Raw genomic sequence first — 14,537 nt, 5'->3', positions numbered from 1 at the left:
ATATATATGACTGATACCTGGTCCATCCTCACCTTCTGCAAGACTTTGGGTATCATGGGAATGGGAGGAAGGATGTACCTAAATCGAAATTCCAGTGGAATGAGAGGGCGTCGTTTCCACGGTCTGTCTGACCTGAACAGGGAGCAGAACCGACTCACTTGGGCATTCTCCCGTGTGGCCATTAGGTCCACATACGGGTGACCCCATCTCCGAGTGATCTGGAGAAAGATGTTGTGGTTCAGAGACCATTCTCCAGGTATTGGCATGTTCCGACTCAGCTGGTCTGGTCTGCCAAAGTGTTGTGGCAACCTCTGATGTGGGCTGCTGACAACTGAAAAAGAATCTCCTCCGCCCACTGGAAAATTCTCCCCGCTTCCAGAAGAAGAGGTACTGATCGAGTGCCTCCCTGGCGATTGATGTACGAGACTTTCGTCATGTTGTCTGACATGATCTTGACCGATTTCCCTAGAATCTGAGAAGCGAAACTCAGTAGTGCATTGAGAACAGCCTTTAATTCTCTTAGATTGGAAGACAGGATTCTCTCTGTAGTAGACCAAGTCCCTTTCTTCCAGAAACCTCCTATATGGGCTCCCCAACCCGGGCTGGAAGCGTCCGTAGTTATAATCGTCCAATCTGGGGGGTCTAATGATCTCCCATTGGTCAGGGCAAGCCACCATGCTAGGGAGGATCTTGTCTCTAGGGAGACAACAACTTGCTGGTCTAGGCTGTCTGGGTCTCCGTTCCATTTCAACAAAATTTCTTGTTGAAGTGGTCTCATATGCCACTTTGCCCAATGCACAGCATCGCTGGCAGAGGTTATTAGACCCAAGACCCTCATAAGCTGACGTAAGGACACCAGGCGAAGGTATCTGATTTCGGATACCGCCTGTTTTTGCTTGGCAAGTCTCTCTGGAAGAAAAGACAAAGTCATGGTCTAGGTGTGTCTAGAATAAAGCCCAAGAAAAGCTTTATTTGGACAGGACGCAAATGAGACTTTTATTGATTGACCACCCACACCAATGACTGAATGAAGTCTAGGGTGGTGGAAATTTCTTCTGTGTCCTGTTACACCGCCACCACCGACGCTCCCCCCCCCCCCCCCCAGCGCGACTCACAGCTGACCGTGCCGCACAGCTGCCGGACTCAATTAACTCATAATGGCCACTGTGCGGCACTGTCAGCTGTGAGCCGCGCTGGGGGGGAGCTTCGATGGTGGGGGCGGTGCCGGCGGGGTTACAGGACACAGGAGGTAGATGGCGACTCTGCGGCACTGTCACCTGCTCGCCGGGTGGGAGGTGACAGATGTTGTCAGCGGTGCCTGCAGGGGGAACAGGATTGTATACGGGGGTGGGGGGGCGTACATGACTGTATCCACCGGGTGGGCGATCGCACATCACTGTATAACCCAAACGAGGTGGATGGGAGTTGGGGCGGTCGTACATGACTGTATACGGGGGGGGGGGGGGGGGGGGACATGACTGTATGTGTATGACCTGCTTTACCCTGTTGCTCTCTGTACAGCTGTCAGTACGGTTAGAGCTGCAAGTCCCAGCAGACCCGATGGTCATACACACTGGCCTGATATGTGTATCACCATCGGGTGCGCTGGGACTTGTAGTTCTAATAGTACTGACAACTGTACAGAGAGAGAGGCAGAGTGAAGCAGGACCAATCGCAGAGCTTGGGGAGGTAGGAGAGGCGTGCCAAGCAGGGAGGGAGTGCCTGGGAGCCCAAGGAGCGCCCCAGATCATGACATGCCGGCCTACGTGTCGACCCCCAAATGGCGCCCGGGGCTGTAAGATGGTCTTGACGAACCCGGAAGTAAGCCACTTCCGGTGGCCAGCGGGACCAGGAAAAGTGGGGAAAGGACCTGGAATTGGCTACCAATGTATATTATGAAGTTATATAACTTTGCATGTGGGGAGGGAATGAGGGGAAATGTTTTTCACTGCACTACCCCTTTAAGGCAAATCGGTCTGAAACGTACCTGCTCCATTAGGGATAGAAGTGAGTCAGTCTTCCCCCCCCCCCCCCCACCGGCAGGGTCCTGGCGTCATAAGGTGGATTTCTGATTACTGCTGGACTGTCCCTGTCCTCGGCCACGCTGTCGCTGAGAAGATCCTCTGCCTGATCCTTTTGGAATAAGATCCCTCTGGTTTGGAGGAATATGTGCTCCTGTTGAACAAAAGGAATAATTCCTATTCCTCTTATAGGCCAGGGGAAGAGATTTCCCTTTCTTCTAGGCCATGCCTTCCATAAGGGTGTCTAATTCTGGCCCAAACAGCCTATCTGGGCAGAATTGCATGGAGCATAGGGAATTCTTCGAGTGCATGTCCGCACCCCAAGGCTTCAGCCATAGTGCTCTTCTTGCCGCTGTTGACAGTACCATAGACCTTGCTCCAAAACGCACCTGTTGGATTGAGCATCACACAGAAAATCAGAGGCAAGGGCTATACGCTTAAAGGTTTTAAGGATATCATCCCTAGAACCCCGCGGTCGATATCTTCCTCCATCCGGAGGAGCCATGCCCTTAGGTTTTTAGCCATAATTTGTGCAGATGCAGCGGTTTTCACCTGAGCAGAAGCAGCAATGTAACCTCTCCTTAAGGCAGTCTCAATTTTGCGTTCCATCGGGTCCGCAAAATTAGACCCATCCTCACTGGGGACTACGGTTCTCTTAAAGAGCCGCAAAACAGCGTAATCCACCTTGGGTGGGTTTCCCCATACCTTATCCTGCTCGGGATCAACCACAAACATGGTCTTAGGCTGCATTCACACGTTCAGTGATTTTCCCGATCCATGACTGTGGTCCGGCAGCTACCTCCGTGATCCGTGCAAAACAGTCCGTTTTGCATCCGTTTTGTATCCGTGTCCGTCTTACAGCATTTTAAATGACATTGATTACATCACATCCGTGTTTTTCACGGATGAACACGGATGTCACATCCGTGTACATCCGTGAAAAACACAGATCTCATTGATTTCTATGGGGAATCCTTTCCGTGCATCCGTTCCGAGTAATGACATGACCTATTTTTAACGGATCGCGGATCTGTGAAATCACGGAAAATCTGAATAGCCCCATAGAAAGCTATGGGCTGTAAAATTGTCCGTGCACACAGATCCGTGAGCACAGACAATTTCCCGGAACGTGTGAATGCAGCCTTAAATTTTCTGGGAGCTTTTCTGTTGCCTTCCACTCATTAACCATTAACCTCTTAATAACAGGATCAATTTTAAAGGTTCTCACCTTCTTTGCAACGCCTTCATCATTCTCAACTTCAGCCTGTACATAATTCTCACTTCCCATAGATCTGAGTAACCTGTTCATTTTGTCAAGTGGAAATAGGTTAATGTCCTGTTCCTCTTCACTGTCTGAAAAGGCTGTGTAGACTTCATCAATCACTTAAAAACCATCTAGATCAGGGGTACTCAACAACTTTTAGTGAGGGTCCACTTTCCGGGGTCTATTGTGAGGTGAAGGTCCGAGCTTAACATCAGTAGGAAACGTGTTTTGTTACTTTTCACAAACGTTCAACTATTTACATACAGAATTGATGCTCATTAGTGGGAAAAATGGCGTTTTTTCTCTCTCACCAGCACTTTGATATTGGGTACAAAGGGGGTGACTGCCCTAGTAGTATATAGCCCCCCCTGTGCGCTCTCCCCCAGTAGTATATATCCCCCCCTGTGCACTCTCTCCCAGTAGTATATATCCCCCCCTGTGCACTCTCTCCCAGTAGTATATAGCCCCCCTGTGCGCTCTCCCCCAGTAGTATATAGCCCCCCTGTGCGCTCTCCTCCAGTAGTATATAGCCCCCCCTTTGCGCTCTCCCCCAGTAGTATATATCCCCCCCCTGTGCGCTCTCTCCCAGTAGTATATAGCCCCCCTGTGCGCGCTCTCCCCAGTAGTATATAGCCCCCCTGTGCGCTCTCCCCAGTAGTATATAGCCCCCCTGTGCGCTCTCCCCAGTAGTATATAGCCCCCCTGTGCGCTCTCCCCAGTAGTATATAGCCCCCCTGTGCGCTCTCCCCCAGTAGTGTATAGCCCCCTGTGAGCTCCCCCCAGTAGTATAGCCCCCCTGTGCGCTCTCCCCCAGTAGTATATAGCCCCCCTGTGAGCTCTCCCCCAGTAATATATAGCCCCCTGTGCGCTCTCCCCCTGTAGTATATAGCGCCCTGTGAGCTCCCCCCAGTAGTATATAGCCCCCCTCTGCGCTCCCCCCAGTAGTATATAGCCCTCCAGTAGTATATAGCCCCCCTGTGCGCTCCCCTTAGTAGTATATAGCCCCCTGTGCGCTCTCCCCCAGTAGTATATAGCCCCCTGTGCGCTCTCCCCCTGTAGTATATAGCCCCCTGTGAGCTCCTTATAGATGGCCCCCAGACAAAAAAATAAACAAACCACAACTCACCTAGCACCTCGTTCCCCGCTGCGGCTGTCTTCTTCTTTTCTGAAATCTAAGGACAGTACGCCTATGGGGCGGGAGGCATTGCGGTGGGGAGCGGGACACATAGGGACTGTCTGGGGCCGGGCGGTTGGGAGGTCTGACCAGGGGTCCGGACAGCTGGCCTCCGCGATCCGGACCGCGGTCCGCCAGTTGAGGACCCCTGATCTAGATCTACATATTCATGCAGATGACATACAGCAGATTGTACTGAACCAGAACAGGTAGCCACTTCTGTAACACACTGCTCTTTCTTGCATTCTTTCTACTCAGATCAATGTCTGCGGAATTCCGTCAGCTGTCCGCCCGCACATCTGGGCGCCTTTCCGCCGGCCCCATAGACACCATTCTATGGGCCGGCGTATTCCGCTATACGCTGAAAGAAGTGTCATGTCATTTCTTTCAGTGGATCGCGGAATACGCCGGCTCATAGAATGGTGTCTATGGAGCCGGCGGAAAAGCGCGCGCCCGTGCGGGCGGACAGCTGACGGAATTCCGCGGACATTGTCCGCGAGAATTCCATAGTGTGAACCCGCCCTTACACAGAAAGATTATCTGACAGATTATCTGCCAAAGATTTAAAGCCAAAACCAGGAACAGACTATAAACAGATATCAGGTCATACAGGAAAGCCTGAGATTTCTCCTCTTTTCAAATCCAGTCCTGGCTTTGGCTTTAAATCTTTGGCAGATAATCTGTCAGATAATCTTTCTGTGTAAAAGGGCCCTTAAAATAAGGCAGAAAAAAAAAACCATGATAGAATCAGGGAAAACAACACTTCAAACCAATAAAGCATAGTAATGGTCTTAAGACCAGCAAGGCAATGCTGCCATCTGTTGGCTAAAAACGGCACAGCCATAATAATAAAAAGGATAAACTAGCCATAGCAGCAGGTACAAAAAACAGCAGAGTGTAACTGAAGGTAAGAAGCATACAGTCATGGCCAAAAGTTTTGAGAATGACACAAATATTTTCACATGATCTGCTGCCCTCTGGTTTTTATGTGTGTTTGTCAGATGTTTTTATCACATACAGAAATATAATTGCAATCATATTATGAGTAACAGAAGCTTATATTGACAGTAAGAATGAGTTAATGCAGCAAGTCAATATTTGCAGTGTTGACCCTTCTTCTTCAGGACCTCTGCAATTCTCCCCGGCTGCTCTCAATCAACTTCTGGACCAAATCCTGACTGATAGCCGTCCATTCTTGCACAATCAATCCTTCATTTTGTCAGAATTTGTTGGTTTTTGTTTGTCCACCCGTCTCTTGATGATTGACCACAAGTTCAATGGTATTAAGATCTGGGGAGTTTCCAGGCCATGGACACAAAATCTCTATGTTTTGTTCCCTGAGCCATTTAGTTATCACCTTTGCTTTATGGCAAGGTGCTCCATCATGCTGGAAAAGGCATTGTTGATCGCCAAACTGCTCTTGGATGGTTGGGAGAAGTTGCTCTCGGAGGACATTCTGGTACCATTCTTTATTCATGGCTGTGTTTTTAGGCAAGACTGTGAGAGAGCCGAATTCCTTGGCTAAGAAGCGACCCCACACATGAATGGTTTCAGGATGCTTTACAGTTGGCATGAGACAAGACTGGTGGTAGTGCTCACCTCGTCTTCTCCGAATAAGCTGTTTTCCAGATGTCCCAAACAATCGGAAAGGGGATTCATCAGAGAAAATGACTTCACCCCAGTCCTCAGCAGTCCACTCCCTGTACCTTTTGCAGAATATCAGTCTGTCCCTGATGTTTTTCTGGAGAGAAGTGGCTTCTTTGCTGCCCTCCTTGAGACCAGGCCTTGCTCCAAGAGTCTCCACCTCACAGTGCACAGTGCAGATGCACTCACAACTGCCTGCTGCCATTCCTGAGAAAGCTCTGCACTGCTGGTGGCCCGATCCTGCAGCTGAAACACTTTTAAGAGACGGTCCTGGCACTTGCTGGTCTTTCTTGGGCGCCCTGGAGCCTTTTTGGCAACAATGGAAAAAAACAAAAACAAAACTCACCTAACACATTGTTCCCCTATCACTGCTCTCTTCTCCCCGGCTGCTGCTCCGCTCCCTGGGGGTGTCCCGGGGATTCCTGGCCGGCGCACACATCAGGAAGCTCAGTGTGCGACGGGGCCGGTACTTCCGGTGCAGGGAGCGTCTCTAACATGCGCTCCCTGTGCCGGAAGTCCCGGCCGATGCACACTGAGCTTTCTGATGGTCATAGAGCAATTTTAAAGAACATTTATTTTTTAAAAAGGTTTTAATTTTTTAAAAGCAACCAAATAGAATAAAAGTTACACAATTTGCATATTGTTGTAATCGTACTAACTAGAGGAACATGTACAACAAGTCAGTTTTACCCCAGGGTGAACAGTGTAAACATGAAACCTCCCCAAATAATAATAATTTTTTCTGATTTCGCAGTGTACTTTATGCAAGCCTCTAATTATAAAGTAAAATAAGCGGCGCAAAAAATAAGGGCTCATGTGGGTCTCTAGATGAAAAAATACACAAGAAGGAAAAAATGAAAGTGCAAAAATGGAAATTGGCCTGGTCCTTAAAGTGTCACTGTCGTTAAAATTTTTATTGCAGAAATCAATAGTCCAGGCAATTTTAAGAAACTTTGTAATTGGGTTTATTAGCCGAAAAATGGATTTTTATCATGAAAAAGCAGTTTGAAGCTCTCCCCCCTGTCTTCATGGTTTTCCTATGGAGAGAGAAAGTAAAGGCAGCAAAAACAGGACAACAAAGAGTTAATTTACATTCACTTCCCAGGCTCTCTCTTCTGACAGGCACCATGGAGCTATCTGACCACTAATTAGGGCTCTGAATAGCTCCCCTGCTGAGCAATCCTTTGTTCTTGACTCTCAGCTCCCTCCTTCCGCCTCCCCCCTCCCCTCTTCATAGACCATACTGATTGATTGATGAACGAGATGAAAAAACAGGAGTGGACAGCAGAAAGGAGAGGAGGGAGGACCTGGGAAAAGGCTTTTTACATGCAGATAATGGCAGATTTGGCAAATAAACCCAATTACAAAGTTTCTTAAAATCGCCTGGACTATTGATTTCTGCAAAAAAATTTTTAACAACAGTGACACTTTAAGGAATTAAAGACATTACAGCAAAGTTGGATCAGCCTGGAGAGCATTTTTCCACTTTAATCCAGGCCGCCATTGGGTAATACAGGGGATTTCCAGTGATGATGTTTGTGGGGTTTTGTTGTCATCACATTCAGCTTCATACAGAACAAAGTATCACTGAGAAGATTTCATTCACTCAGATCTAGGTGTTATCTGAGGGTAGGGCTGAGCAACATGGCCAAAAAATTTAATCTAGATTTTTTTTAGAAATCTGGACAAACCTCGTTTTTTTTTTTTTTTTTAAATTATATTTTGAGAAATAAACGGAAATTTTTTTCGCAGTGTCAGATACTATTTTAATGACCTTTGAGACAACTGTATTGCTTCCCAGTGTAACAGTGCTCCCCTGTGACTGGTGGAGCTGGGGGACTGGGGATGACTGAGGGGGACTGGGGCAGCTGGGGGTGACTGACGGGGACTGGGGCAGCTGGGGGGGACTGGAGATGACTTGGGCAGGAGTGCACATAGCCCTCCTCCTCTCACCTTGGCACACAGCGTCCCGCTCCCCTGTCAGCCACACTCAAAGCTCCCCGGTCTCTGCAGGAGGCAGCAGGGACTGCAGAATAGGGTGATTCCTGGAGCTGTACAGCGGGATCTGACCCTGCTGTACAGCTCCAGGACACGCAGCAACACTATCACCCTGCAGTTCCTGCTGTCTCCTCCAGAGACCGGAGAGCTCTGAGTGTGGCTGACAGGGGAGCAAGACACTGTGCTGGAGGCCACCCACGCCGCATCACTCCGGACTGCCTACCCTGCACCTCGCCTCCAGTGCTCGCCCGCACCGCCCCTCTCCGGACTGCCGGCCCACCCTGCACCTCACCACAGCGCTCGCCAGCCCTATACTACCCCTCTCCAGACTGTTTTTTGAGCAGTGTATGTTGATACCATTATTTTTCTTTTTTATCCAGGCTTTAGGATTGTTCCCTTATGTTTGTAGTCACTGTTTCAATATGATGAATGGAATAAAGGTCCAGCAGGTAGTATGACACCATCTCCTGCACACAACACTATCCTTTCCCCTCCAGCTACTCCTTTCTATTACTTCCATCCTCTATGTGTCTTATAGTGTCCAAAATGTGTTATTTGTGGCCCATTAGAGCCTGTATATACCTATGGTCACTGGGGAGGGGCATGGGCACGGCCATCTTATGGACAGAATCACCACAGAGCAGGACGGCACAGCCTGGAGGAGGGGAGCCTGATTATAGCTCTATGGGGTACACAGGAAACTGCTGTCAGTAAGTGCAGTGAGTACAGTTACTAATACCATACACAGAACTATTTTACTATAAAATTCGGATTTTCATTCATAATCATATAGAATTCTTTATATTCATTTACCTCATTGTGAACAAGAAAATAGCTTCTCCCTTTTAGTTTTTCAAATTGAAACATTTCCCACATTCCAAACGTGAAAATGGCTTCTCGCCTGAAAGAGTTCTGTGATGGTCAAGAAGAATTCATTGATGAGCCAAACACTTCCCACATTTAGAACATGAAAATGGCTTCTCTCGCGTGACGTTTTCGATGCGTAACAAGGTCTGCTTTCCGATGAAAACATTTCTCACATTCCGAACATGAAAATGGCTTCTCCCCTGTGTGAGTTCTCTGATGCTTAACAAGATCTGATTTTTGATTAAAACATTTTCCACATTCTGAACATGAACATGGCTTCTCCCCTCTGTGAGTTCTCTGATGCTTAACAAGATTTGATTTCTGATTAAAACATTTCCGACATTCCAAACATGAAAATGGCTTCTCCCCTGTGTGAGTTCTCTGATGTTTAACAAGATTTGATTTAAAAGTAAAACATTTCCCACATTCTGAACATGAAAATGGTTTCTCCCCTCTGTGAGTTATCTGATGCTTAACAAGATTTGATTTCCGATTAAAACATTTTCCACATTCTGAACATGAAAATGGCTTCTCCCCTGTGTGAGTTCTCTGATGTTTAACAAGATTTGATTTAAGAGTAAAACATTTTCCACATTCCGAACATAAATATGGTTTCTCCCCTGTGTGAGTTCTCTGATGCTTAACAAGATCTGATTTCTGATTAAAACATTTTTCACATTCTGAACATGAAAATGGCTTCTCTCCTGTGTGAATTCTCCTATGCTTAACAAGATCTGATTTCTGATTAAAACATTTTCCACATTCTGAACATGAAAATGGCTTCTCCCCTGTAAGATATTTTCCACGTTGTAAATATGAAAACTGAGTCTTTCCTGCATTTGCTCTTTGATGTTCATCGTCTTCTCTGTAAATGTCAGCTTGCTGTGATGGAGCAGAAGATGGGACTTGTATAACAGGATGAGATGAGAGATCTTTGCTGTGAGGGGCTGAGGGTGTATCTGGGATAGTGGACGGCTCCTCATATGTATCTTGTGTGATATGATCCTCTGAGGAGATCTGATGTCCCCCTGAGCTCCTGGTAGAATCATCTGCAAAGGAGAAAACACCATTTCTCTGATTTCCCAGTAATAGAAGCTTAAACATATTGCAGACATGGAAAGTTACTCTTTTTTATGTAACATAATAAGAATGATCAGATCTGTTCCCATCCACAGGAAGTGTCAGGAAGAAGAATCTAGAAGCTGGAGGCCGGGTAGATGACATCCTTAAAGGGGTAGTCCACCCAAAAAATTTTTCTTTCAAATCAACTGGTGCCATAAAGTGCCAGAGATTTGTAATTCACTTCTATTAAAAAATCTTAAGTCTTCCAGTACTTATCAGCTGCTGTGTGTCCAGCAGGAAGTGGTGTTTTCTTTCCAGTCTGACACAGTGCTCTCTGCTGCCACCTCTGTCCATGTCAGGAACTGTCCAGAGCAGTAGCAAATCCCCATAGAAAACCTCTCCTGCTCTCTAGACTGGAAATAATACAACTTCCTGTTGGGCATACAGCAGCTGATAAGTACTGGAAGGCTTGAGATTTTTTAATAGAAGTAAATTACAAATCTCTGGCACTTCATGGCAGCAGTTGATTTGAAAGAAAAAATTTTTGGGTGGACTACCCCTTTAATAGTAAAAAAAAAAAAAAAAAAAAAATCTCTATAATAATTATTATTATTTGTATAGCGCCAGGTTTTTTTGTTTGTTTTACACACACAATACAGAGGTTACATTTACATATTATAGAATTAATTAAAATATATAAATACAGATACAAAGGGAGTGAGAGACCTGCTGGCGAGAGCTTACAGACTAGGAGGACTGGGGGGGGGGGGGGGGGGGAGACACAAGACGCAACAAGCGCTTTATTTTCCGGTGGTCCAGCCATTATACATAATACATAGTCAGAAAGTGTCTATAAGTGTTGGGTGAGCCAGTCACCGGCCAATGTCTGAGTACAGGGAATACATACATGGAACAAGAGGAGATATAGGGTAGAAGGCGAGGGGATAGCAGAGGGAAGACAAGTTTAGGAAATGTTATAAGCCTGAGGAGATGAGTCTTCAGGACATGTCTGACACTGTGGGTGTTGGAAATAAGACTGAGGCAGGGGCGTAGCTGGGGGGGGGGGGGAGGTGAGTGACGTTGGTTTTGTGTTCTAATTAGCCATCCATCCATTCTTCTATCTCTTTATCTCATATCTATCTGTCTAATATCTATTGGGCAGCATGAGGACTACACCATAGCTGATGGTCAATGACAAAATAGAAAAAACACCAGAAGCGGATACCCGCAGTACTAATAGAGTAAATATATAGTACAAATGATGGGTAATAATAAATAGTCCCATGCAGTTCAAGGCAACTAAACTAAATAACCTATATACAAAAAAAAACAGATTACTGCAACATAACTAAATGGAATAATAAATTTAAGCCCTCATATAGTTCTTAGGGTCCCTCTATGCTCTCATATAGTAAAAAGGCCACCATCTATACCTTAACATAGTAGATTATCCCCCCTTGTTCCTACATATAGAAGATAGACCCTCCCTGTGCACCCCCATATAGTAGTCAGGCCCCTCTGTACCATCATATTGAAATTCAGCTTCTCTGTGCATCTATATAGTAGTTAGGCTTTCTGTGCCCCAGTATAGTTATTATTTCCCTCTGTTTCCATGTAGTAGTAGTTAGGGCCCTCTGTGCTCTCATATAGAAGTTAGACTCCCCCTGTTCATCTATCTAGCATCTAGACCTCCCTGTGCAGGCAATCCCCCCCCCCCCAAAAAAAGGTAGTATCCTCCATGTAGGCATCCCCTCCAGCACCATCTCATGTAGGTAATCCCCCGGTATGTATTCCCCATGCAGCCGACCCCTTCCCCAGCAGTAATCTCCCTGGTTATCCTCCTGGTGGATAGGCATTACCACCACCAATGTGAGTAGACTATACCTCCAGATAAGGTACCCCTTTTCAGTTAGCCAGCACATCCCATATCCCCACCCCCATAGATAACATCCTTCCCAGGAGTTAACACCACCCACATAGGTCTCCTCCACTATAACTAAGGGGAAAAAAAGCCATACTTACCTGCTGTGCGGTTGCAGTACTGTAGTCTTCTGATGTCAGCTCTCTCCCTGCTCTGTGAGTGTACAAGTGACATCACTCATGTCCTGCAGCTCTAAGGGAGAGAACGGCCTATTGTAGCCACAACAGTGATTGGCAGGGTAGAGAGCCAATGCTCTCCTCGTCTTGTCAATCACCCTGCTGCATTCAACTGTATGTTCTCCTCGCATACAAGCATATACAGCTAAATGGTCAGACACAACATTCGGTAGCCATTTGGGCCCCCCAGGAGCACTGGTTGCTGGCCAGGGGCCACCTACAGCCAATAGACGTTTGTTAACTCTGTCTGCAAAAGCAATAGCATTAACTGGCAAAATCTTCAGTGGGCCCCCTGCCTGTGTGGGCCCGGGAGCAGCTGCCCCCTCTGCCCCCACCAAATTACACTTCTGGACTGAGGTCTTTGAGTAATGAATTCCAGAGAACTGGTGCAGCACGACAGAAGTCCTGGAGGCCGAAGTGAGAGGTTCTGATTATAGAAGTTGTTGGTGTAAGATCATTAGCAGAACGTAGAGCGCGGGTAGGATGGGAGGTGGAGATGAGGGAGGAGATGTATGGAGGGGCAGAGTTGTGGAGAGCTTTATGGGTGAGAGTGACTGGTACAGGGGGGAGACATCAGTGTAACGGCTGGAGAGGAAGATGAGCCTGGCTGCTGCATTCAGGATAGACTGGAGAGCGGAGAGTTTAGAGAAAGGAAGAGCGATTAGTAGGGAGTTACAGTAGCCAAGACGAGAAGGGATCAGGGCGACAGTCAGAGTCTGAGCTGTGTCAGTGGTGAGAAATGGGCGGATTCTGGAGAGGTTTCTGAGATGTAGGTGACAGGAGCTGCAAGAGCTTGGATATAGGGAGTAAGAGATAGATCTGAGTCCAGCATAACCCCCACACATGGAGCTTGATGCTCAGGAGTGATGCTAGTACCACAGTTTGAGAGGGAGATGTCAGGTTTTGGTTGGTCAGAGAAGGAATACCAGAAGTTAGAAGTTCTGCTTCCCCGTGACGGCGCCATTCGATCCGTCGGTCAGGTTAAAGAGGATGTACCTGGTGGTATATCCTCTTTAAGTCTGTTAATCTGGAGTTGCGGTCAGTTTCTGTATAAGCTATAATATATTGGGAGAATATAGGACCAAACCGTCTACACTGAATAGTGGTGGGAATAAAGGGCCATGAGGTCTTGTCGGAGGCCTTTCCTGCATCTAAACTAAGTATAATGGTCAAAGGTCATGAGGGGTCATATACTCGGGCATTGAAAAATTCTTGACTAGTAACAAACACTCGAAAATTTTAGTTCTCACTGAACATCACTGTCAGTCATTACCGAGCCATGTCTGTGAGCGCTGGGACTGTGCTGTATATTAGAACTTAGGCTGAATGATTATATAGCTGGAAAACTGACAGGACACAGAACTTATAATATTCCACACAGAATAGTTACAGCCGGTGACTGAGGAGAAGGTGTGACTGTTCTCTGCATTTAGTGGTCACTACTCACCTGGGCGGCTACCTGTAGTGATGTCCTCCTTATACTGCTCATCACTGCTGTCATCTGTCTCTTCTTCTTCTGCCTCTTCTTTTACGCTTATGTCTGTAGCATTACAACAGTTCAGATTATTCCCTCTAGTATCTTTCTCCTTAAACTGCTCATCACCGTTGACATATGTCTCCTCTTCTTCTTTAATTATCATATTTGTAGCAGTAATAGAATTCAGATCCTTCGCTGTAGTAATTTCCTCCTTATACTGCTCATCACTTCTCACATCTGTCTGTTCTTTTACGGTCATATCTGTAGCATTGATCTCAATAAGATCTTCCCCCTGATTCATAAGATGTGAGAGAAATATTGTAAAAGTCATCAGACAGTAGGAGAAGTCAGGTGGGATGTACAGATCATAGGGAACATCTCCATCTACCTGATCCTGATCCTGTGGGAGAAGAGGTCGGGGACATCTCTCTGGTGCTGTTCTCTTACTGGATCTGACTGGAGGGAACACATACAGAGACTGAATTCATTCTTTCCATCCAGATAATACAGAGAGGAGGTGTGTATATAGTCCTGTCTATTACCTGCTGATGGGAGGGGCTGCTGATCCTCCAGCATCACATCCTTGTACTGATCCTTGTGTCCTTCTACATACTCCCACTCCTCCATGGAGAAATAGACCGCCACGTCCTGACACCTTATAGGAACCTGACACACACAATGGTCACACAGTCATCCCCCCCACCCCTCCAGTGGTGTTACTGTATAATGTCCCAGCATTCCCAGCAGCCACAGTCTCACCTCTCCACTCAGCAGCTCCACCATCTTGTTGGTGACTTCTAGGATCTTCTCTTCCTCCATTTCCTCATGTATCAGGGGCCCCGGGATTGGGCTCAGGGTTCTTCCCCATCCTTCACACCCAGGGGCCCCACAGCGCCCACTAGAGGACTTCTTCTCTACTGTGTAATCCTGTGT

General features: G+C 46.9%; 1 protein-coding gene across 1 annotated transcript; it reads right to left on the bottom strand.

Annotated features, from left to right (window-relative positions):
* Positions 1 to 8,700: 8,700 nt before the first annotated feature.
* On the bottom strand, positions 8,701 to 10,140 carry LOC138786797 (oocyte zinc finger protein XlCOF6.1-like). Its single transcript, XM_069963856.1, has one exon. It carries the CDS (start codon positions 10,070 to 10,072, stop codon positions 9,062 to 9,064), a length of 1,011 nt encoding a protein of 336 aa, XP_069819957.1. The 5' UTR covers positions 10,073 to 10,140; the 3' UTR covers positions 8,701 to 9,061.
* Positions 10,141 to 14,537: the final 4,397 nt, after the last annotated feature.

Source organism: Dendropsophus ebraccatus, chromosome 3, assembly GCF_027789765.1.
Source record: "Dendropsophus ebraccatus isolate aDenEbr1 chromosome 3, aDenEbr1.pat, whole genome shotgun sequence".
Lineage (NCBI taxonomy): Eukaryota > Metazoa > Chordata > Amphibia > Anura > Hylidae > Dendropsophus > Dendropsophus ebraccatus.
The sequence above is the reverse complement of the archived record's forward strand: the minus strand, read 5'-3'. Positions and strand labels throughout refer to the sequence as shown.

What these genes read in the sequence shown, in the direction of transcription:
- LOC138786797 (XM_069963856.1), bottom strand. Translation starts at nt 10,072, where the DNA reads ATGTTTAAGCTTCTATTACTGGGAAATCAGAGAAATGGTGTTTTCTCC.